Genomic DNA, 26,017 nt, shown 5'->3' on the forward strand with positions numbered 1-26,017 from the left:
CCTATGGCTCACTGAGCTGAATAAAGTCATCTGGCAGCAGAGGGAATGATTCATTCATTCATCATCCAGTCCTGTGTTGTCCCATGAGAAGCAGACGAACTTGGGGCTATGCAAGTTGGTCCTGACATTTAAGATGAGCGTGACCAGCCTCACTCATCCCTGAGTAGCATTACCTGAACAATAAACCCCAACCATCCCTTGGATATAAACCAGCCCAGGCTCAATCTGATTGGAGTGTCTTAATTACCCACTAAACCACCAGCCACCATAATTTGGTTATATGGTTATCACCCAAAGTAGTAAATGGTTTCCTGGTGAACAGGAGACCATTGTGCTTGTCACTCGTTGTAGATTCACCCATAGACAGAAGGAAGAGGAAAGAATGAAGGAAAGAAAGACTAGAGGAAGGAAGGAAGAGGAAAGAGCAGTCACCCGAGAGCAGCACTACATCTAGTGAGTGGATGGTAAGCGCCCTCACCTATGACTAAGGGGATGAAATACTGGCACTAATTATTCCAACCATGCGAGGGTTAATGGTGGCGGCAGTAACACTTGGGTTTGTATGACTCGCAAACATATTAGCATTAAAGGTGGAGGCGGATGCCATGATTCACATGGGCATGGTACAGTACTTATCTCTTCAACTTAGGCTTTGATCCTGTATGTGTGATTCACCTATTATCCTGGGATATAAGGTCACTGCATCAGCCAGGTTACCATAATTCCCTCTCTGTGTGTTTCCCAAGGTGCCCCATTTACTTACAAGCCTGTAGAGGGTGGATGGACACCTGAATTGAGTGGCACCAGCTGCCCACACCACGATTTGAACTTTGGTGCTGTTAGACCAGCAGCTTTGTAGCAAACCGTGCAGAATACTTGCCCAGCAGCCTTATTGTGAACAGTATTAACTTGCTTACAATACTAGAGAAGATGCAACCATAGGAGAGTTACCGACCTCACAGAACTCTTAATATGCGGGGATAAAAATTGGAACTCTCTCTCTCTTTCTCTCTCTCTGTTTTATTTTATTTTATTTTATTTTATTTTAGTATATATTTTTGCATATCCTAATAGGCCAGATAGTTGTAGGTATGGTACCATACTGGTCTCTAGTTGACATCTCCACCCCATGTTCACATGGTAAAAGGAAACAGTCCCTCTTTTATTTTTTTACTTTGTTTTCCATGTGACCAATGCACTTTCAGTGTCTGTCACACCCTCTCTTCTCATTCTGTTTCTGACTTCTCCCTCTCCCATTCTTTTCTGAATATTTCCACTCATCACTCACTCCTTCCAGTTTCTTTCACTCTCTCCCTCCCTTCTCATCCTGTCACCTTTTGCCTTCCTTCACTTATCCCCTTCTTCTTGTCTCTCCTCCTCTTCCTTCCCAATTCTCCTCCCCTTCCTTCTCAATTCTCCTCCTGTCTCCATTCCTTTACCTTCTTACTCTCTGTTTCATCGATGTTTCTCCTTCTCCCTCCCTTCCTCTCTGCTATACGGCATCTCCATCTCACACATCCCTCACTGCCATCTCTCACATCCTCCACCCCCATCTCTCACATCCCCTTCCCTTTATCCACCCCCTTCCCTTTATCCACCCCCCACCCTTCCCCTCCCATCTTCCTTCCCTACACTGCACTCCCATTCCTCATCATTTTTGTACCCCTCTAGCCCTCAGCCATCCTTTTAGCCCTCTGTTCCTCCTTTCACTCCATTCCTTATCACACACACACTATTTTTTTTCTCTTTCACTCCTTTCCATTAGCGTCATTCATTTATAATCATCCTTCCCAACCAGTCATTATTCCATTTCCTCCTCAGCCTTCCCTCCATCTCTCTTTCCTGTTTTGCCAAACCACCACCTCCTCCTCCTCCTCCTCCTCCTCCTCCTCCTCCTCCTTTGTCTTCTTCTTCTTCTTCTTCCCCTTTCCTTTTCTTATCTCCACCTCATCCTTCCACTTCATACCCTTGCTCCCTCCCATATCTCCTCTCCCCTTTCATCACCTCTCCCTCTCACCTTTGCTCCCAACAGTCACCCATTCCCCTTCCCCACCTCCCTCCTCACCCACTTCTTCATTTCTCACCATCTCTTTCCTCCCCTTTTGTCTCTATCTCCCTCCACACACACCTGTGTCTCCCCCATTTTCCTCTTCCCCCTTCTTACTGCCATCTCCCATCTCATCTTCTTTACCTCCATCTCTCTTCTTTCTTTATTCCTCCTTCCAAGTCTCCCATCTCTCTCTCTCTCTCCCTTCCCCCTTGCTCCTTCCATTATCCCCCTTGTTCTCCCCAGTGTCCCTTTTTCCCTTCTGTAGCCCAGTCCTCTCACCGTATCTTCTTATCCCATTAACCCCCCCTCTCCCCCCTGCTCCCACACCCTTTCTACTACCACCCAGTCTTCCTCCCTTATCTTTCCTCTTTACTTCCTCCCAGTCTTCCTGCTCCCCATTTTCTCCCTTCACAATCTCCCTCTCATGTATTCCCCTCTCCACCACCTCCCACTCTCCTTGGTTCCCTTCTTCCTCCCCTGTCCCTCCATCCCTACCCCCTCATTTGTCCCCCGGTGCCCCCCAGCTGGTGTTATTGTAGGCATCCTGTGTGTTGTTGATGTTCTTATTGCACATCACACTTGCACACACACTTCACAACACTTACTTGTTTTGAGGGGTACAGCACTGGCATAATCATCTTCATTGGAATGGTTAGTATTCATCATATTATTATTGCCATCATTATTATTATTGGTGTCTGCATTTACACCTTGCCTTACTTATTTTGGTGGGCATGGTGCTAGCAGTGTCCAAATCAATATTATTGTTTGGGTATACATATGGGTTGGTTATATGGTTACCACCCAGCGGTGTCAATGATTTCCTGGTTTACAGGAAACCATTTGGCTTGTCACTCAATGTAAAGCCACCTGAAAAGGAATGAGGAGTAATAAAAAGTGACAGGAAAGATGGGAGAAATGGGAAGAGAGAGGGCAGACACAGAAAAAGTGATGAAGGTAAAATAAGAAGTAGGCAGCACTACGGTACATCAAGTGAGTGGATGATGGTTGCTACCACCTACCACCAGTTAGTATTATTACTATCTACCTATCTATCTATTGCCAGACGCCTCAATCCCGTTTGTGGTGGCCACAAACAAATCGCCTCCACGTCACCCTGTCCCCCGCCATTTCACTGCCCTGCTCCCAACTCACACCCCCGTCTCTCATATACCTCTCCACCCCATCCCTCCACCTCATCCTCGGCCTCCCTCTTCCTCTTCCCCCCTCCACCTCACTCACATACACTCTCTTCGTCAGTCTCTCACCCTCCATCCTCTCCACATGGCCAAACCACCTCAGTGTGTTCCTCATAACACTTCCTATCACATCCACATCCACACCACAACGCTCCTTTATATCCTCATTCGTCAGCCTGTCTCTCCATGTGACTCCACAGGCTCCTCTTAAATAACTCATTTCCACTGCTCTCACTCTTGACTTATGTCCTTCAAACAACGTCCAAGCTTCACTTCCATACGTTAGAGTTGGTATCACAATACTGTCATGTAGTAACTCTTCACTTCCATGCTCACTTCCCTGTTTCTTATCACTGCTTTCAAAAAACCAGCAACCTTTTTTCCCTGCTGTACCCTTTCAAGCACTTCACCCTCCAAACCTCCATCCTTACTCATCACACTACCCAAGTGCTTAAACGTACTCACATTTTCCAATTCCTCACCATTCAACCTCGCTGTACATTCACTGACTTCACCTCTCTCAAAGACCATCACTTTACTCTTCCCTACATTCACCTTTAGGTTCCGTTTCTTACACACTCTCCCAAACTCATCCACCAAGCGTTGCAGCTCCCCTTCGTCTTCACTCAACAACACAGTATCATCTGCAAACAACAGTACAGGGAGTTTCCAAACACTCTCCTCTCTCACCAGGGCCACTCCAACATCCACTACTGTACCTTGTACCTCTTTTATTACCCCATCCATGTACAGATTGAACAACCATGGAGACAAGACACATTTCTGTTTCAACCCAACCTTCAAAGAGAAAAATTCACTTAGTTCACCATCCACACGCACTGCAGCCTTAGCACCATCATACATACTCTTCACAGCATTCAACAACTTCCCATCTACTCCATGTATTCTTAATACTTTCCACAATCCTTCTATCCACCCTGTCATATGCTTTCTCCAAATCGATGAAAGCCGCATACAACTTCTTTCTCTTCTCTAGAAACTTTTCCACTCAAGATCTAAGAATGAATATCTGAACTACACAACCTCTTCCCTTCCTAAAGCCTCCCTGTTCTTCTCCAACTAATTCCTCTGTTCTTTCACTAACTCTGTCAATAAGTATCCTACCATACACTTTTCCTATTATACTAAGAAGACAAATGCCCCTATGATTACCACACACTTCTTTTTCCCCTTTTCCTTTGTACAAGGGAATAATTATACCTGACTTCCATTCCTCTGGGACTCTACCTTCCTCCCAGGCCAATCTGCACATCTTCCACATCCATTCTACTACTATCTCTCCCCCATGCATCAACATTTCACCACACACTCCATCAATTCCTGGGGCTTTCCCCAATTTAACTTTCTTCATTGCTTCCACAACTTCTATCCTACTGATTTCTTCCTGTCTTCTCACCTCCCTCCTTCTCCCAGCCATTCCCCAGCCACTTATACTTGCATTACTTCCATCCTGTATGTTCAACAATTCCTTAAAGTGTTCTCTCCATGTGCTCACTTTTTCTCCCTTCTCCACTAGTAATCTACCATTTTTATCTTTCACTCCCCTGATAACCTCACTTCCACCCTGTCTTACTCTCTTCACCTCTTTCCAGAACATTTTTTTACAGTCCCTCCACTTTACACTGAAATTCCTTCCAAATTCCTCATCCACTCTCTTCTTACCCTCCCTTACTAATCTTTTCACCTCTCTCTTTCTTTCTACATATACGGTAACTCTCTCTTCCGCCTCTCAACTTCTTCCATGCTCCTATTTCTCATCCATTCATTGTATGCTTTCTTCTTTTGTGCCACAGCCTGTCTCACCTCTTCAGTCCACCACGCTGTTCCTTGCACCCCCCTCCGTCTTCTCTTCCTCCCCCACACCACATGACATGCTGCTCATATTTCTTCGGTAAATATCCTGCACACACCTTCCACGTCCCCCATCTGCTCCAATTCATATTTGCCCAATCGTTCCTCCACTTCTCTCTTATACTCTGCCTTTTTCTCATCCTCTTGTAACCTTTCCACTTTCCTTGCAACTACTCCTTCCTCTCGTCTTTCCCTTCTTCTATTCCTCCATCTTACTTGGATCCTAATTCTGGCCACCACCAAGTAGTGGTCAGAAAGTCCACTTCCCCAACCTCTATAAGCTCTTGCATCCATTACACATCTTTGCATCCTTTCATCCACACACACATAATCAGTCATTGCCTTCCTTTCCTTCAGTTCACCACCCACCCTTCTCATCATTCGCCATGTATACCTGTGGATCATTTTATGCCTGAAGAGGGTATTGGCTATCACCAACCCCCTTCCAGCACAAATGTCCACTAATGCACTGCCATTCTCATCTATCTCAGCAGGCACACCCCACTCACCAACTATTCCATCCACCTTCTCATTCCCTACTTTACCATTCATATCACCGATCAAAAACACTCTCTCATTCCTTCCAAACTTTTCCATGCACACTTCCACATTTGTCCAGAACTTTCTCTCACTCTGCTAGCACGATCTTGTGTTGGCGCATACACACACACAATCGCCCACATTTGTATTCCAACTTTCAACTTTACCCACACAATCCTTGACCCAATTGATCCATACTGTCTTATACTCTTCTTCCATCTTATTACGCTTAACTATATCTAATCTCTTGTATACAATTTGAAGATATGGTACCAGCAAGAGCCTTAATATAATAATCTGCACATGGATGGGATAATAAAAGAGATACAAGGAGGGGCAGTGGATGTTGGAGTGGCCCTAGTGAGAGAGGGTAGTGTTTGGAAACTCCCTGTACTGTTGTTTGCAGATAATACTGTGTTGTTAAGTGAAGACGAAGGGGAACTGCAAGCCTTGGTGGATGAGTTTGGGAGAGTGTGTAAGAAACGGTATCTAAAGGTGAATGTAGGGAAGAGTAAAGTGATGGTATTTGAGAGAGGTGAAGTCAGTGAATGTACATTGAGATTGGATGGTGATGAAATGGAAAGTGTGATTACGTTTAAGTACTTAGGGAGTGTGATGAGTAAGGATGGAAGTTTGGAGGGTGAAGTGCTTGAAAGGGTACAACAAGGAAGAAAGGTTGCTGGTTCCTTGAAAGCAGTGATAAGAAACAGGGAAGTGAGCATGGAAGTGAAACAGTTACTACTTGACAGTATTGTGATGCCAACTCTAACATATGGAAGTGAAGCCTGGACGTTGTTGGAAGGACACAAGTCAAGAGTGAGAGCAGTGGAAATGAGTTATTTAAGAGGAGCCTGTGGAGTCACATGGAGAGACAAGCTGGCAAATTAGGATATAAAGGAGCGTTGTGGTGTGGATGTGGATATGATAGGAAGCGTTAGGAGGAACATACTGAGGTGGTTTGGCCATGTGGAGAAGATGGAGGGTGAGAGATTGACGAGGAGAGTGTATGTGAGTTAGGTGGAGAGAGGGGAAGGCTGAGGATGAGATGGATGGATGGATGGAGAGGAGAGGTGTATGAGAGAGGGGGGGGTGTGAGTTGGGAGCAGGACAGTGGAATGGCAGGGGACAGGGTGACGTGGAGGCTATTTGTTCGTGGCCACCCTGTACGGGATTAGAGCGTCTGGCAATAGATAGATAGATCATTAGTAATATTAGCTAACTGTGCTGTCTTGTTTCATAGCACACATGTACCTCATGACTTTTACCAGTCCCGGTTTGGTGGGCAAAGTAATAACATTAGCATGGTACTGCTGTCATCATTCTTAACATCATCATTAGCATCATACTGTATTGATTAACATCATAACTATCATCACTGTTACCGTAGCATCATTATGTTTTCATTCTCAGTATTATCGCTGTTATCATTATTAGTATCATTATTACTTTACTGTTATTTTCCCTCAGTATCATGGTCATCCTAATCACCATCCCTTCCCCTTCCTCCTTTCCTTACTAATATCCTTCCTTTCTTCACTATCAGTTCCCTTCACCCTTTCCCTTCCTCCTTCATCCACATTGTTTTGTGCCTCTTCATTTCAGTACCGTTTCATTTCTCCATCCCTCCCATTTCTTCTCGCTTCCTTTCCCTCTCTCCCCTGTTCCTCTCCCTGCCCTTCCCTCCCACCATCTCTCTTTCTCTGTATACCCTTCCCTTCTTCCATGCCTTCTCTCCCCATACCCTTGTCCTCAGAGTTATCTCACGCTCTCTCCAAGTTAATGATATCGTGGGCATGGCTCCCCTGGAGCCATCTTGCCACACATAACACTCACCCCCCATAATCCAAACCTTTTGTTTTGAAGGGTTAGGGAAGCAGCAGTGATGTAGTATTGTCACTACAGAGATATGCAATTCCTTAATTTTCTTCAGCTTTGTATTTTCTGAAACTTATGCCAAAGATAAGAATATGATTGACCTCTCTATATTGTTGGTAACAGCACTTCATGACATGGGATGCAGATTTGTCAAATTAAAGTTAGGAGGTTGCCTTCTCTTTGGAGTTAAATTTTTAAATACCGTATACAGCTCTTGGTGTTATTAACGTACCTTATGGTGGGGTAATATTTGTTCCCTTTCCCCTCATTTTTTGTTTTGAAAAAATAAAAATCATCACCCTCATAAAGAAACTGCCTAAGTCATTTTTTCTACTTTCTGGGAAATTGAAAAAACCTGTCTCATTTTCGTAATTTTCAATGACTTATGCAGAAACTTGAGGCGCATTTTAGACCACTCACACAATTGACCTGGCAAAGGCAGCTATACCAATAGGTGCGCCATGTGATGAAGAATTGATTTAGGCAAAAATCCAGAAATCGCCGAAAAATGACAGCCATTTTATGGGGATGATGAAATGCTTTCTAAGAGTTTTTTTTTTTTCCTAATATTGCGTGTGTTCCTGATGATAGGTTTAATTTGAAACCAGTTTTGAGGTACTGTATTGCATATTGTTGATTTATGAAAAGAAATATGTACCATACAAGAGATGTTCCTAAGACTGAAAAGTGTACTGAGAAATCGGTTTGTGTGTAGCACAAAGGTTACAAGGTTGCAAGAGGATGAGAAAAAGGCAGAGTATAAGAGAGAAGTGGAGGAACGATTGGGCAAATATGAATTGGAGCAGATGGGGGACATGGAAGGTGTGTGCAGGATATTTACCGAAGAAATATGTGCAGCATGTGATGTGGTGTGTGGGAGGAAGAGAAGACGGAGGGGGGTGCAAGGAACAGCGTGGTGGACTGAAGAGGTGAGACAGGCTGTGGCACAAAAGAAGAAAGCATACAATGAATGGATGAGAAATAGGAGCGTGGAAGAAGTTGAGAGGCGGAAGAGAGAGTTATATGTAGAAAGAAAGAGAGGTGAAAAAATTAGTAAGAGAGAGTAAGAAGAGAGTGGATGAGGAATTTGGAAGGAATTTCAGTGTAAAGTGTAGGCACTGTAAAAAAAATGTTCTGGAAAGAGGTGAAGAGAGTAAGATAGGGTGGAAGTGAGGTTATCAGGGGAGTGAAAGATAAAAATGGTAGATTACTAGTGGAGAAGGAAGAACAGGGTGACTGTGTTGTTGAGAGGGAGGGGGAGACCGAGGATGAGATGGAGGGATGGGGTGGAGAGGTATATGAGAGAGGGGGGTGTGAGTTGGGAGCAGGGCAGTGAAATGGCGGGGGACAGGGCGACTTGGAGGCGATTTGTTTGTGGCCACCCCAAACGGGATTGAGGCGTCTGGCAATAGATAGATAGATAGAGACTAGTGGAGAAGGAAGAAAAAGTGAGCACATGGAGAGAACACTTTCAGGAATTGTTGAACATACAGGATGGAAGTAATGCGAGTGTAAGTGGCTGGGAGAAGGAGGGAGGTGAGAAGACAGGAAGAAATCAGTAGGATAGAAGTTGTGGAAGCAATGAAGAAAGTTAAATTGGGGAAAGCCCCAGGAATTGATGGAGTGTGTGGTGAAATGTTGAAGCATGGGGGAGAGATAGTAGTAGAATGGATGTGGAAGATGTGCAGATTGGCTTGGGAGGAAGGTAGAGTCCCAGAGGATTGGAAGTCAGGTATAATTATTCCCTTGCGCAAAGGAAAAGGGGAAAAAGAAGTGTGTGGTAATCATAGGGGCATTTGTCTTCTTAGTATAATAGGAAAAGTGTATGGTAGGATACTTATTGACAGAGTTAGAGAAAGAACAGAGGAATTAGTTGGAGAAGAACAGAGAGGCTTTAGGAAGGGAAGAGGTTGTGTAGATTAGATATTCATTCTTAGATCTTGAGTGGAAAAGTTTCTAGAGAAGGGAAAGAAGTTGTATGCGGCTTTCATGGATTTGGAGAAAGCATATGACAGGGTAGATAGACAAGGATTCTGGAAAGTATCAAGAATATATGGAGTAGATGGGAAGTTGTTGAATGCTGTGAAGAGTATGTATGATGGTGCTAAGGCTGCAGTGCATGTGGATGGTGAACTAAGTGAATTTTTCTCTTTGAAGGTTGGGTTGAAACAGGAATGTGTCATGTCTTCATGGTTGTTCAGTCTGTACATGGATGAGGTACGGTAATAAAAGAGGTACAAGGTAGGGTAGTGGATGTTGGAGTGGCCCTGGTGAGAGAGGAGAGTGTTTGGAAACTCTCTGTACTGTTGTTTGCAGATGATACTGTGTTGTTGAGTGAAGACGAAGGGGAGCTGCAAGGCTTGGTGGATGAGGATGGGAGAGTGTGTAAGAAATGGAATCTAAAGGTGAATGTAGGGAAGAGTAAAGTGATGGTCTTTGAGAGAGGTGAAGTCAGTGAATGTATAGCGAGGTTGGATGGTGAGGAATTGGAAAATGTAAGTACGTTTAAGTACTTGGGTAGTGTGATGAGTAAAGATGGAGGTTTGGAGGGTGAAGTGCTTGAAAAGGTACAGCAGGGAAGAAAGGTTGCTGGTTCCTTGAAAGCAGTGAAAAGGAACAGGGAAGTGAGCATGGAAGTGAAAAACTTACTACATGACAGTATTGTGATACCAACTCTAACGTATGGAAGTGAAGCTTGGACGTTGTTGGAAGGACACAAGTCAAGAGTGAGAGCAGTGGAAATGAGTTATTTAAGAGGAGCCTGTGGAGTCACATGGAGAGACAGGCTGACGAATGAGGATATAAAGGAACGTTGTGGTGTGGATGTGGATGTGATAGGAAGCGTTATGAGGAACACACTGAGGTGGATTGGCCATGTGGAGAGGATGGAGGGTGAAAGACTGACGAAGAGAGTGTATGTGAGTGAGGTGGAGGGGGGGAAGAGGGAGGGGGAGGCCGAGGATGAGATGGAGGGATGGGGTGGAGAGGTATATGAGAGAGGGGGGATGTGAGTTGGGAGCAGGGCCGTGAAATGGCGGGGAACAGGGTGACGTGGAGGCTATTTGTTTGTGGCCACCCCAAACGGGATTGAGGCATCTGCCAATAGATAGATAGATAGTGTAGCATCCAGGCAGCCCACTTGGATCACACCTGTATACCCCATGCATGCTGTGTATTTTATAGGGTAGCTTTTCCCCATCAACATTTAGCTGATAACAGGTTATATGTAGATTTACTGTATTAATCTTTCTTCAGTGTTGGGTAATATTGGCACACAGTACTGTACTTGGTGGGGTAATAACTGTGTCAGTTTAGATAACATATTCCTGCCAGTTGGAACTAAATTAGGCTAAGTGCTGATGAGTGTTACGTATTTGTAAACTTGCAGACTTATAAAGAGTACAGAGAGTTATACTGAAGATAATCCAGTAATTGCCGAATTAACAGTGGAGTAAACTGAGGAATTGCTTGTATTGGTAATATTCTCCGGGGTCCAAAGCCAAGGAGACTTGGGTGAAACCAGTAACACAGAGGATAAAACAGGGACAGATAAGTGTTATCTATTTGTGAGCTTGTAGACGTGGTATGGAGAGTACAGAGAGTTATATTGAAGATAATCCAGTAATTGCCGAATTAACAGTGGAGTAAAATGAGGAATTGCTTGTATTGGTAATATTCTCTGAGCTCCAAAGCCAAGAAGACTCAGGTGAAACCAGTAACAAAGAGGATAAAACACGGACAACGGAGAGTGAAATTAGATTAAATTAAAGGGACTATGTGCTGACAGTAATCAGCTACAACAAATGCCAGTGGCCCACACATTATGTAGGTCGGATTTTGAACAAGACCAATGTGGAAAACGACAGGTAGGCTACATGGTGAACCATTATAGAATTAGAGAGAAATAGTAAAGAGGAAGGTCTCATATTTTAAGGAATCAATATTCAGAAGACCACTACCTCAGTTACAAAGACTGTTGTGAGAAAACTGAGGCTGTATTCTTTCAGTAAGAGTGGGAAAGTATGGTTTAAGAATGACATTGAATCACTGATTATATGCTGAATGTATGGAGTAAAAAAAATTTAAAAAATTACGGTGTAAAGTTATTATCTGCCAATTCATATGCTGGTTATGGTTAGGAAAAGTGTTTGGTTTTAAGAAATTGTTTTATTTAAAACACTGAAGTTTTGAAGGTTCTGACCACTGCGTATCTTGCAGAGCAGTACATTGATTCCATGGTCATCGCCCACCTGGTTATAGTGGTTTTTGTTATCACTACAAGATGATAATGTGGACTTCTGCTGTTATTGCACATTTTTCGACTAAAAAATATCATGCACTTGAGCTGGGTAAACTTCCTCCAACCACTCCCTACCCTAGCCCCACCTCCAACACATAACATGTCCCCCAAATAACAAAACTCTTCCACTGACCCAATAAACTCCCATGCAAGATCATTCCTTTCATGCTAGACAATTTCTACCTGCTCTTCCTGACACACTGCTCACGTGAAATCAGCATTATCTCACAGTCACCCTCAAATACAGGTACCACTACATCTCTTATGCTCCCACTTTATCTCAAACACTGCACAAGTTGAAGCCACTTCCAACTAACCACACATGGCTGCTTTGAGAGTACCATCACCAGCCCTTGTTATAATCAAACCCCTCTGCCCCAGTCAGAAATGACAGTGCGGAGTGAAATAAAGCTACCCTTGCTTATAGTTAGTTATAGAAAAGTTGTAAAGTTAAAAAAGTAGCTATATGATCAAATATGAACAAAGCAGATTTTATTGTACCTTTATAACAAACTTTGTCAATGTCTCCATCACTTCATCAGTTGCAGTGTAGTCATCAGCTATGTGGAGTTCTCCATTTCCATTTTGAATACAGTGCAACCACCAGTTTCACTTGGAGCTTACATGTTGATATACCAGAATTCTTTAATTATCCTTAGTTTCCTGTTATCTCTTCCCAAAAGTACAATTACACTTATCATGTGACTCATTGCTTCCTGTAGCCCCCAGCAGGGAATGGCTGTGACTGAAACCTCCCTGTGATAAATGCACCTTATTGATATCCTCCTTTCACTGTTGTTCTTCATCCTCTGTTATTCTGTCACACCTTTTCCCCTCGCATATTCTGTCTGTCTGTCTGTCTGTCTGTCTGTCTCTCTCTCTCTCTCTCTCTCTCTCTCATTCAGAATACAGTAGTTTTTCAGGATACTTTATATATTAATGGACTGAAAACATTGAGGTATTGCATAGTGTACAGTGTAGGAATTTGAATACTGGGAGTACAGATATCATGATATTATATTGCAGAAAACAAATATATAACATAGGTGCTAGACTTAGTCATTGTTGTAAATTAAGAGTTATGAAAAATTGTTGAATCATAAAAATCTGTGTTTATCTATCTGTTATGAAGTGCTTAGGCTAATCCTATAGTTGTTCTGGAATGGCAAGAAAAAAAAAAAAAAAAAAAAAAAAACATTCAAAACCTCTCACCTGAAAGAGCCACCCTGTCATATGTTGTTGCTATATTTCATCCTTCATATAACTCATATTTCTAAAAGTTGGACAAAATCTACATAAATGGAGGTAAATGCATAAACAGTACGGTACCAGGTTGTGGCCTGGTGAGTTGAGGCATTAGTCAGTGTTGGTCATATGCATTGGTCTGAATAGAGGTTTTGAGATGAGAGCAGTCTTAGAAGCAGCCCATCTCTCTTTCTCTCTTCCCAGTGTTTATAAGATGCAAGGTGCTTCACTCCTGAGGATTTACCGATAAAGGTTTTATCGAAGCTACGTCGCATTGTACATCATGCCAAAGGCCATTAACAAATGGACCCTGAAGTTCCTGCATTACTACTTTAGTATTTGTTCAAGCATATAATGCCGTCTGTAATGTAGACTGGTTACATATGAGGCGCTCCGAGCTAGAGGGGCGACCGTGCATTTTGCTTATTTTCGGTAATCAGTTGTTAAACTTTGACATGGCTAATTATACAATGGTAAAATTATACTTATATGCATTTCATTTTTTATCTTGAAAGTGCTAGCCAAGATGATTAAAATGGTGGTAAACATGACATGTTTAAAGTATATTACAGTTTGGTAATTAGATGTCATCAAATAAGCAAAATGCACAGTCACCCCTCTGGCTCGGAGCGCCTCATATTATGTCCACTATTCTAACCTCTGGCTATTATATCTTCTATCTACAGTATCTGTCTATTGCCAGATTCCTCAATCCCGTAAAGGGTGGCCACAAACAAATAGCCTCCATGTTGGGCCATTCCCCTGCCATTTCACTGCCCTCACCCCAGCTCACACCCCCTTCTCTCATATACCTTTCCATTCCATCCCTCCATCTCATCCTCGGCCTCCCCCTCCCTCTCCCCCCCTCCACCTCACTCACATACACTCTCCTCATTAGTCTCTCGCTCTGCATCCTCTCCACATGGGCCAAACCACCTCAGTGTATTTCTAATGCTTTCTGTCACATTCACATCTGCACCACAATGCTCTTTCACTTCCTTATTTGTCAGTCTGTCTCTCCATGTAACTCCACATGCTCCTCTCAAATAACTCATTTCCACTGTTCTCACTCTTGACTTGTGTCCTTCCAATAAGGTCCAAGCTCCATTTCCATATATCAGAGTTGGTATCACAATATAGTTCAGTCTTTAGTTACGCAAAATGTACTTTAGCGAATATAAGTTTTGCGACGCAAAGGAATGATCCACTGCAAAGAGTCTCGTGATTATGCTGAGAGTTTCACAAGTCCTGGTTCTCCTCATCATTTGTTAACTGCCGATGCCGCCATGTTTGTGACGTCATATCCCGCAACACTGTGTTGTTGTCATCTCACTCTCACAGGACTTCCTTGGGTCTCTAGTTCGCATGTTGTGTAACATGTTTCACAATTACGTAATGAGTGATCGCAGTGCTGAGGGTTCCAGGAATGGCAAGGGTACCCGGGAGTACTGTAAAGGTGTGAGTAAGGAGAAATATTCTCTAGAAGATAAACATGGTATATTAGCCATGTTGGACAGTGGTGCTATGGTCAGACTCAAATATGAAGTCCATTTGGGCGGGGCCCGAGAGGGGATTTCCCTCTCTACAGCTCTGCCGCATCAATCCCAGTACCTGTCTCTCTCTCTGTCATATGTCAGCTATTTACTATTTGAAATTGTATATTAAATATTCTGTACTTATTAATTATATTAGATAAAGCTATATAGTGCTATGAATGTGTCGCTTTTTAAGATAATAGCAATGATTTGTATAAATTCCAAACCACGTGACAGCGTCGCTTTCCGATGTTGCCAGAGGTCAAGGACACCCACCTCAGACTACAGGTGACCAGTCACTTCCTCCCTGATCCCCACCCACGATGGCAGCTACTCCGACTCGCTCTCGTGTGCTCCACAGTCGGGAGAAAGAACTTATTTACAATGTGAACAAGTATTTTCTAGAAGAAAGATCAGAGAGAGGACTTATGCCTACTGGGGAAACCTCTATAAAAAAAAAACGCGCCAAGACTTTTACCTCAGTGGTGGTGTGGAAAAAAGGTCGAAACAATATAGAAGAAAATACAACTTATAAATATATAACAACTTTCTCAATCAACTGAGAGAGAGAGAGAGAGGAGGTTTGGCAGAGCTGTAGAGAGGGAAATCCCCACACGGGCACCACCCAAATGGGCTTCATATTTGAGTCTGACCATAGAACATGTGATATTGTGAAGCATTTTAACTGCCCAGAATCAACAGTACGTTCAGTTAAAAAGAACCATGATGCAGTGAGTGCTAGTGTGAGTTATTGTCTCATTTCTTGACTGGACCAGTATGACTACTTCATGTACTGTCACATTCCCTACTTTTCCATTCATATCCCTAATCAGAAACACTCTCTCAGTCCTCTCAAACTTTTCCATGCATGCTTCCACATTTGCCCAGAACTTTTTTATTTATTTATTTTTTTTATTTATTTATTTTTCCTCACTGCTTGCATGATCCTGCTTTGGCACAGACACACAGACAGTCGCCCAAATTTGTAATCCTACTTTCAGTCTTAGCCACACAATCCTTGAACCAACTGATCCATACCCTCTTCTGTTCTCCTTCCATCTCTTGCACACAACAATACATTCTCCCTCTTTTGCCCTCTCATTCTCACCTACTCCTGTGCATATATCCCATCCATACTTCCACTCTCTCACACTCTTGTCTCTCTATTTAGTCTTAGTTAATCCACTTACGGTAAAAGCTTGATATAACGGAATAATTCAGCCAACCCCTATTCCCTTTTATCAAATATTCTGCTTTTTCAGGCTTCCTTTCCAAAGCCATAGATGTTACAGAATTTCCTGAAATTTGCGATTTTTCCAATATTTCTTCCCTAATTTGTGATCAGAAGCCTATACACAGTTGCTACTAAATAGCTTCTTTTGTTACACACAGACATGTTGCCTATGCTAGTCATAATGATACACACAGAGCAGCCAGAACCCACAATGATAATAATAGTAATACAGTAATAATAATAAATAGAACAGTAAAAAACTCACCTCCAAATGGGGGGGATATGACTTGTGCATTGCGATTTTTCAACAGCCATGGATAAACCAGCTTGTTTCCGTTACGGGAAACCGACGCTTCGCGACAAAACGGAAAACTTCCGGTATGTTGCGAGTACCGTGTGGAAAAAAGTTGTTCCGTTTTCTCAAGCTTCCGTTTTATCCTGCATTTGTTATGTCATGCTTTTACTGTATATCCACTTTTGCACCCTCAAGCACCTGAACAGTCTATCTCTCTTTTACCTCATCATTCGCACCCCTTACATTCCATGTTGCAATCCAAACCATGTCCTTTGTCTGGTCCTTTGTCCTCACCTGTGTGTCCGTCTTGGTTGGAGGCTTCTTGTTTGTATTTTTAGTGAGATGTTTTCTGGGGAGGAGCACTGACCCTCTGCCAACCCACTTGTTGACATGTAGGGAACATTGTTGGTTGGTTATAAGGTTACCACGCAGCGTAATGAACGATTTCCTGGTTTACAGGAAAGAATTTGGCTTGCCACTCAGTTTAGAGCTACCCAGAAATAGAGTACCACTACAGTAAGTGGGCTGATGATGGGCGTCCCCAGCAACCACTAATATATCTTGTGAGGAATAGTATAGGACCGACTGTTACTACCAACAGAGGTCCTTGGGAAAGAAACTACTGTATATACAATATCATCATCAGTATGCACATCAGTCAAGCCTTCATACTTCACTCCATGTCTTTGTAAGAATAGATTTTTCAAACCATTCATCATTCAGACATTCAGAATTTGTCAGCATTATTAGAATTGATTTTTAGATGCATGAGCATCTGTAGGAATCAGGTTGCTTGTCATTTAATACTGATTTTTGGAAATGAGATGCTAAACAACCACAGAATATAGAATTCTCATATCTAGTACATTGATTTGCTGATTGTTCAAGCTTTGTACACTACAGGAAATGGATAATTACATTTTTCTAATCACTCATTTCTCCTTGGTTGGCAGTTGCCTTGCCGGACAGGCCCTCAGACTCAACACTCCCGGTACAATGTGGAGCAGAACAAGGAGTGTCTTATACAAATCAGCCGTTACAAATTCTCCCTTGTCATCTCGGGCCTCTACAAGATCCTACAGAAGGTCAACGAGATGGTACGTAAATGCCATACAATTGTACAGACACCCCACCACCTGGCACCTTGTGTTGTAATCACTTTTGTGTATTTGTACAGGAGGGAATCAGGAAGTTAGTACTCTGGAGCGTGACTATACTAGAAAAATTTGCAAGAGTAACCCATTTAAGCATATGAGAGTTCAATTTATTATATGGTTTTCAGTAACTTGTACGTTCAGTAAACCAGTATACAGTACAGTACATTCTGACAATTTTCATAACAAAGACATTCATTTACTTGTGGCAGTACATACAGTACATTCTGACAGTTTTCATAACAAAGACATTGATTTGCTGGTGGCACATATATTAGAATTAAAAATGGTATTGGTTTTGAGACATCCCAGTATACCTTAAATAGCTGGTTGAAGAGCCTGTTCAAGATGGAGAAATGGTAGATGCAGTGATCCCCAGTTTTACATCAGAAGCAGTGTGGTATTGGTGGCTTTGAGAGAAATGACTAAGGCTAAGGCAAGAATACTATCATTGTTGATCATTGTGAGGATGCACACATCTTTGAATTAGCAAAACTGTTCATGAAATGTATGCAAGTCAAAGCAGTACCCAGGTCATGAAAAAGTGCATCTACAGTATTTTTCTGATTCACAAAAAGTGACAGAAGATGAGAAACTGCCATCTAGACAGTCTTCTCATGTACAAAACTTCCTCAGAATCGTGACATACTGAAGTACGGTAGTCATGTAGTAAACACAGACCAGCCAAGGGAATAGATTCATTTTCTTTGTGGTTGTTTTCTAAGAGACCATACTCATGTTTTATAAGTCAAGTGACTGATAAACCTCAGAATATAAGAAAGCTTTGCATGTGGCAGTTTATTGATCATAAGAAAGCATTTGATTCATTGGTGACAGCTGCAGAGAAGAGTGCAGTTTTAGGACAGGATTCAAGGTACTAGATGATGTTTGTAAAGATAGTACCGTACTGTCGTCCTGAAACTCAAATGATAGACAGAAAATAGAATTAAACTGAGGTGTTACACAAGAAGATGCTTTTTCCCCAAAGTTGTTCACATCATGCATAAAGGACATTGTGAGAAATTTGTATTGGGAATACAGTATAGGTCTATGTGGTAGATGGGGACATTCACCATCCACTTGCTCGATGTAGTGCTGCTCTTGGGTGCCTCCCCTTTCCACTATTCCTTCCTTCCTACCTCTTCTGTCTTTCTTCCCTTCATTCTTTCTTCTTCCTTCTGTCTACAGGTGACTCTACACTTAATGACGAGCCAAATGGTTTCTTGTACACCAGAAAACCATTTACTATGCTGGGTGGTAACCATATAGACAAATTATGGCACCTGGTGGTTTAGTGGGCAGTTTAGGCACTCCAGTTGGACTGAGCTGTTACAGGTTTATATCCAAGGGTTGGTTGAGGTTTATTGCTCACATAATTCCATTTAGGGATGAGTGTGGCTGGCCACTCTCATCTTAAATGTCAGGACCAACTTGCCTAGCCCCGGGCTGCTACGCTCCACATGGGGCAACATTGGGTTAGATGGTGAATGAATGAATGAAAAAAAATACGGTAAATAAAAGTGAGCAGTTGCAAAATCTTCTATTTGCTATTGAAATAAGTAATTTCAGTTGATCATTGTATGAACTACAAGAAATGGTAGTTAATCTAAACAGGGCTGTATGAAGGTAGGCTTGAAAATGATTGTGAAGACAGGAATTATGCTTAACAAACATGTTTAGACTCTTGCAGTAGAAATAGATGATAAATATGTTGAAGAATAGACAAACTTAGGGGAGACAGTTCATGAAGAACCAGTCCATGATAGTGAAGTAAATGAATAAGAATGGAATGGAGGAATTCTAATAATCTAAGTAACTACATAAAGGATAAGATATTGCTGTCATGTCAAAAGACTGTTTTAAAATCAGTTTCTCTTTCCTGTTATAACTTATGAGAAAGATGGATTCTGACAAAATCCTTGCAATGGTAATATTGTAGTGCTTAGTGAGGAATTCACATGGAGAGATAAGAAGAGATTCCTGAGTAAGAGACAAAGTTAGATGATTTAGCTAGTCACTAGAGGTATATGAGAGAAGGGGGGTGTGAGTTGGGAGCAGGGCAGTGAAATGGCGGGGGACAGGGCGACTTGGAGGCGATTTGTTTGTGGCCACCCCAAATGGGATTGAGGCGTCTGGCAATAGATAGATAGATAGATAACTAGTCACTTTATCCAGAAAGCAAAAATGGAGGTGGGGAGATCACAGCCTTCATAGAACAGAAAATAAATGGAATCAGGATAACTGAGTGGCAACCCAGTGATAGAGTAGAGGCAGACAGAACAAGATGGCAAGATGAGATTTAGAGTTCCTGGGATGGGATGGAATAGGCCAACAGCCAATAAGTCAGTGGCAAAAGATGGCTGAGGCCTTCATCGTTTAGTGGATTGACTCAGGCTGATGATAATGATGATGATGTTTGTGTAGTTGGTGTGTTTTTCGAGACCCAACTTCACCTCGTGGGAGAGTCCTATGTTCACCTGTGAATTATCTATAACCAGTAATGCATAGTGGTACTTTATAAGACATGTGTTGTATTTTTGTGCACTCTCATCCATACTAACCTGTATTTCTCAGCATGCATTAGCATCCACCCTTCTTTATACTTGTACAACATATACAAATTAATAATAGTCTTTGTTTGTGTATGTTAAAATTGATACTTGTATGTATTTGAATGCATTGTGATGGAGCAGTATGTATTTTAATGTGTTAAATTGTGTAATGTTCCCTGTATCAGAGACCACATGGGCCAGACCTAGAGAAGAACTACTACGAGAGCCTGTTGATTGTACTGGACACCTTGGAGAAGTGCCTGTCCTCTCAGCCCAAGGACACCACCAGAGATGAGGCCATGAACGTCAAGCTCCTCCTCCGGGAGACTTGTCAGTTCATCGGTAAGCCCTGATTTGCTGGGGATGCCCCTGGTTGATTTTAACCCTCTTGAACTCTTTCACCGTAACGTGTGTCCAACCGCTTCTGAGTACTGCATGACCCATGCAGGTTAGCCCATATCTTACACACCACACACCCTTCACTCAGCGATGTGTGCGACATCAGAAAATGTTTCCATTCAACTTTCTCCCCTGCCCTTATTTATTACTCTATTGTTATGAAATTGCTACATGTTATAAAGGAATAAATGATCTTCCAAAAAAAAAAAAAAAAAAAAAAAAAAAACCGCATTTTATTGTTCATTCATTTATTCAACACTGATTTCTCACAGATATATAAATATTTTGTCAGTGCTTGTTGAGAGAATGCTGTAGAGCATTTATTTGCGATGATTATCAGTAAAAAATTACACTTGCAGCTCTGTTGAAAAGATTTTTATGGCATACAGAACAGAACTAGCTTGCAGTCTTTGACCACACCCGGCCACTCTAATAGCGGCTGGCCCATCATCATAAAATATTTCCAGTAATTTCATTCCCCTGCCTGTATTTGTAACTGTATTGTTATGAAATTACTATATGTCATAAATGAATAAATGGTCTTCCTAATGAAAAAAGAAAAAAAATTAATTACCACATTTTTTGTTCACTCATTTATTCAACACTAATTTTTTAGAGATATGTAAACATTTCAACACTCCACTGATAAAGATTGTCTTTTTACCAAAATCACCCCCCTACCCCCCCTGGGGGTAGGGGGGTTTCAAGAATACTCCCCCAGTATCCCTGCTTGTCATACGAGGCGACTAAAAGGGTTGGTGGTGGGTTAGTGCCCCACCCCGTAAAAAGAACTAACTAAAAAAGCAAATAAAGCGCCTCGGACCCGGACGGACCATACGTTGACGACTAAGGAACGGACAAAGGACATTCTGAGGGTAGGAACGTGGAATGTGAGAGGAGTGAATGATGAAGTGAAAGAGAGAGAGATTGTCCAGGTGCTTGAGGATGCAAAAGTGGATATATGTGGATTGACTGAAACTAAATGGAAAGGTGAAAGGATGAGAGAATGGGAATACGGTGTAGGTATATGTGTGGGAGTCAGTGAGAATGAGAGGGCAAGAGAGGGAGTATGTCTGATGATAAGCAAGAAGTGGAAGGAGAATATAAGAGAGTATGGAACAGTGGGTGCAAGGATTGTATGGGTGAGGATGAAAGTAGGTATACAAGCATGGGCGATTGTATGTGTGTATGCTCCAACAGAGGATCGAGTGGCAAGAGTGAAAGATGAGTTTTGGGCGAGAGTAGAAGCATGTATGGACAAGTTTGAGAGGAGCGAGAGAGTGCTGTTGATTGGAGACATGAATGGCAAAGTTGGGAATGTACAAGTGGATGGAGTGGTTGGTCAGTGGGGTGTGCCAGCTGAAGTAGATGGGAATGGTAGTGCTTTGGTGGACATCTGTGCTGGTAAGGGGTTGGCAATAGCCAGCACCTACTTTCGTCATAAGATGATCCACCGGTATACATGGAGAGTAATGAGGATGGATGGTGAACTTGTTGAACGAAAGGCAATGATAGACTACGTGTGTGTGGATGAGCGAATGAGAAGACAAGTGTTGGATGCAAGGGTGTGGAGAGGGTGGGGGAATGGAGTCTCGGACCATCACTTAGTGATGGCCAAGGTAAAGCTGCAAAGAAAGTGGTTGAGGAGGCGAAGGGGAAAACAGGAGGAAGCAGCTCCTGTGAGAAGAGTGGAGAAATTGCAAGATAGTGAGAAAAGGACAGAGTATAAGAGCATAGTGGAAGAAAGATTGGGAAGGTATGAGCTAGAGCAGATGGAAGGGGTGGAAGAAGTATGTAAGATATTCACGGAAGAGATAAGCGCAGCGTGTGAGGCGGTTTGTGGAGTGAGGAGGAGATGCAAGGGTGTGCAAGGGACAGCATGGTGGAATGATGAGGTGAAACGAGCTGTGGAACAAAAGAAGAAGGCATATGGTGAATGGTTGGCGAGTAGAGGTAGGGGAGAAGATGAGAGAGAGAGAAGAGAGAGGTATATGTGAGCAGGAGAAGGGAGGTTAAGAGACTGGTGAAGGAGAGTAAGAAGAAAGTGGATGAAGAGTTTGGGAGGAATCTGAGTGTGAAATGGAGGGAGAGTAAGAAATTGTTTTGGAAGGAGGTAAAGAAAGTAAGGGAGTGTGAAAGGGGAAATAGTAGGGGAGTGAAAGATAGGAATAATAGATTGTTGGTGGAGAAGAGAGAGAAATTGAGGAGATGGAAGGAGCACTTTGAGGATTTGTTAAATGTAGAGAGTGAGAGCAGTGTGAGTATAAGTGGCTGGGGAATGGCTGGGAGAAGAAGAGATGAGAGGAGGGAGGAAGAGATCAGTAGGTCGGAAGTAGTGGAAGCGATAAAGAAGATTAAGTTGGGAAAGGCCCCAGGAATTGATGGAGTGTGTGGTGAAATGCTTAGGTATGGGGGTGAGATTGTTGTGGAGTGGATATGGAAGTTGTGTAGATTGGCTTGGGAAGAGGGAAGGGTTCCAGAGGACTGGAAATCAGGTATAATTGTTCCTCTGTACAAAGGAAAAGGGGAGAGAGAAGTATGTGGTAACCATAGGGGTATTTTCCTTCTTAGTGTGACTGGTAAAATATATGGTAGAATACTCATTGATAGGGTTAGGCATATGACAGAGGAGCTAGTTGGAGAAGAACAAGGGGGATTTAGGAAGGGAAAAGGGTGTGTAGATCAGATATTTGTTCTAAGATGTTTAGTGGAGAAGTATCTAGAGAAGGGAAGGAAAGTGTATGCTGCCTTCATGGACTTGGAGAAAGCTTATGACAGAATAGATAGGCAAGGTATGTGGAGAGTATTAAGAATATATGGAGTGGAGGGGAAATTGTTGAGTGCTGTGAAGAGTATGTACGAGGGAGCTAGGGCTACGGTGCGAGTGGATGGTGAGTTGAGTGAGTTCTTTGATCTCAATGTGGGACTGAAACAGGGGTGTGTAATGTCTCCATGGCTGTTTAATATATATATGGATGGGGTTGTAAAGGAGGTACAAGGTAGGGCAGTGGATGTGGGGGTGGCCTTAATGAATGAGGGTGAGATTTGGAAGCTTCCGGTGTTGCTGTTTGCTGATGATACAGTATTGTTGAGTGAAGATGAATGGGAGTTGCAAGGTTTGGTAAATGAATTTGGGACAGTGTGTAGGAGGAGGAAGCTGAAAGTTAATGTAAACAAAAGTAAAGTTATGGTGTTTGAGAGGAATGAAGTCACAGAGTGTGCAGTGAGGTTGGATGGTGAGGATATGGAGAATGTGAGTGCATTCAAGTACTTGGGTAGTGTGATGAGTAAGGATGGAACTTTGGGGGATGAAGTACGTGAAAGGGTACAGCAGGGAAGAAAGGTTGTTGGTACACTGAAAGCAGTGATGAGAAATAGGGAGGTGAGTATGGAAGTTAAGAAGTCACTGCATGATGGTATTGTGATCCCTACCCTGACGTATGGAAGCGAGGTGTGGACATTGCAAGAGGGGAACAAGTCAAGAGTGAGAGCAGTGGAAATGAGTTACTTGAGAGGAGCATGTGGAGTGACATGGAGGGACAGGTTGACGAATGAAGAAGTGAAGGAACGTTGTGGGGTAGATGTGGATGTGGTTGAAAAGATTAGGAGAAATACACTGAGGTGGTTTGGACATGTGGAGAGAATGGAGAATGAAAGACTGACTAAGAGGGTGTATGTAGGTGAGGTGGAGGGAGGGAGAGGGAGGGGTAGACCGAGGATGAGGTGGAGGGATGGAGTTGAGAGGTATATGAGGGAGGGGGGGGTGAGTTGGGGGGAGGGGAGTCAAATGGTGGGTGACAGAGTGACTTGGAGGCGTTTTGTCTGCGGCCACCCTTTGTGGGATTAGGGCGTCGGGCTATAGATAGATAGATAGATAGACTGAGAAAAACTAAAGAATTCACGAGACCATAGGCAGGTGTGAAGGAATGTCCACAGGCTGTAACATGCAAGGGCAAACTGGTGCAGGGACCCTTGTGTGTGGGTTTGGGGAGGCAGCTGATGGATGCTCTAAGTGGCCTGGACCCGCACTGTATCCACAGCCCTGGTTAGGACATAACCAAAAAGCATGGCAAAAAAATACTGCAACCTGTTTGGTTGGATGCTACCTGTGTCAAAAAAGTGTGAGTGTTTGAATTTCACTTGGACGCAACCTGCGTCGAAAAAGTGTGAGCGGTTGGATTTTTTTACTGTACCCTCGTGTATGAGAGGGTTAACTAACTACCATGATTTTTTTTTTTTTTTTTTTTTTTTTCTCCCTTTCCAGCCAACACACTGATAGTGCTGTATTTTTCATTGGTAAGTCCAGATTGTTAGGGCAACCATGGTGAATACAGATTCTCTCACTCTGATGACATGTTATCATTTTACAGTATTCTAACCTTGATAATTATTTTTCTGTTTAAGAAGAATCTGATAATTAAAGGAGTCAGAAGAGAAACTTCGGTTAACTGTTTAATTAAGTTAAAGTTCCTTGTACAGTAGACCCCTCAGTTTGTGCTTCTAATGTGTCTGGGAATTTTACTGTGCAAATAGAAACACAGAAATCACACCAATGATATCCGTGTTGTATGGCTAATTGATATGGTGAAATCCTAAAATTTTCCCAAAGTCCCCCCTTTGGCCCCCTTGCAAAATATTTACTTCCCTCTGTTAATACTTAACATTCCTTGAAGTACACATACAACTGCTAGAAACATCATTGGACATGAAAAAAGTTTTAATTTCAGTTTCCATGACAGGGGACAGAGTGATGTTTGGGTGTTGGGGAAGGGAGTATTTTCAGATGACTGCCTACCTACCGGTACCTAGAGGTACTGTACAGTAGGTGAAAAACTATTTTGATAGTATACTGTAACAAAAAGCTTTGTTAGAAGAAAAGTACATAGCGAGTGGTGACAGTTAGGTGAGAGAGACGAGAGGCGGGCAGCTAAGTGTTATATGTATATGTGTGTGTGTGTGTGTGTGTGTGTGTGTGTGTGTGTATGTGTTTGTGTGTCTGTGTGTGTGTGTGTGTGTGTGTGTGTGTATGTGTTTGTGTGTCCGTGTGTGTGTGTGTGTGTGTGTGTGTGTGTGTGTGTGTGTGTGTGTTTGCATATGTCTCCTTTCACATCCCATAATTTTAGCCATGTTGAATTATGATCATCTGTTTTAGCAAAATCCAACAAAAATACAGTTCTGTATACTGTAGTGGGGTGAGCGTGCATCTATGTGGTCTCACATTGAAACTTGGGGGGGTGAGGTGATGGCCAAGGATTAGGACAGATCTGGATCAGGATGCAGAAATAATATTTTATTGGCATTGGTGTCGATATGCACCCTCTGAGACCGTGCAACAGGGGAGACTAAGACTGTAGAATTAATTGACTGTGAGGTCATAAAAGTTTTTTTCTGATAGGATAGAGGAATTACAGCAGTAAATCGTAAATTTTATTGGCATTGACTGAGGTGTGTGCTCTTTACTTTGTAGTATTAATATGCTGTACACTGAAATATTCTCTTGAGGAAGAAGTTCTAAAGAACTTGACAAGAATGACCTTTGTCATCACTACATAGAATGTAAAACAGTGACATAGCATCAGATAGAGAGAAATAGTATCCTTAGGTTATTTTGGTCATCCTTAGTGTGCTGGACAGTTGCCTCAATATGTTTGCCTCCCTGAGGTGACTTACAATTGTGGCAGTTGCACTGATAGTGTAAATGTATGAATGAATACACATGTCTGTATGCATGGTTCACCAGTCTGTAGTCATTCAAACACATTTTAAC

At 42.5% G+C, this 26,017-nt stretch overlaps 1 protein-coding gene across 1 annotated transcript in view; it reads left to right on the plus strand.

Moving 5' to 3' along the window:
* Nf1 (neurofibromin 1) overlaps positions 1-26,017 on the plus strand; it is a 509,668-nt gene that overhangs the window by 12,386 nt on the left and 471,265 nt on the right. The window contains exons 2-4 of the mRNA XM_080275751.1: positions 17,099-17,242; positions 20,037-20,193; positions 24,718-24,723. Of these exons, the coding sequence (XP_080131877.1) occupies positions 17,099-17,242; positions 20,037-20,193; positions 24,718-24,723 (307 nt within the window). The remainder of the gene's footprint in view (positions 1-17,098; positions 17,243-20,036; positions 20,194-24,717; positions 24,724-26,017) is intronic.

This window comes from Coenobita brevimanus, chromosome 62 (genome assembly GCF_032717465.1).
Source record: "Coenobita brevimanus isolate Jiangsu-jjx chromosome 62, ASM3271746v2, whole genome shotgun sequence".
NCBI lineage: Eukaryota > Metazoa > Arthropoda > Malacostraca > Decapoda > Coenobitidae > Coenobita > Coenobita brevimanus.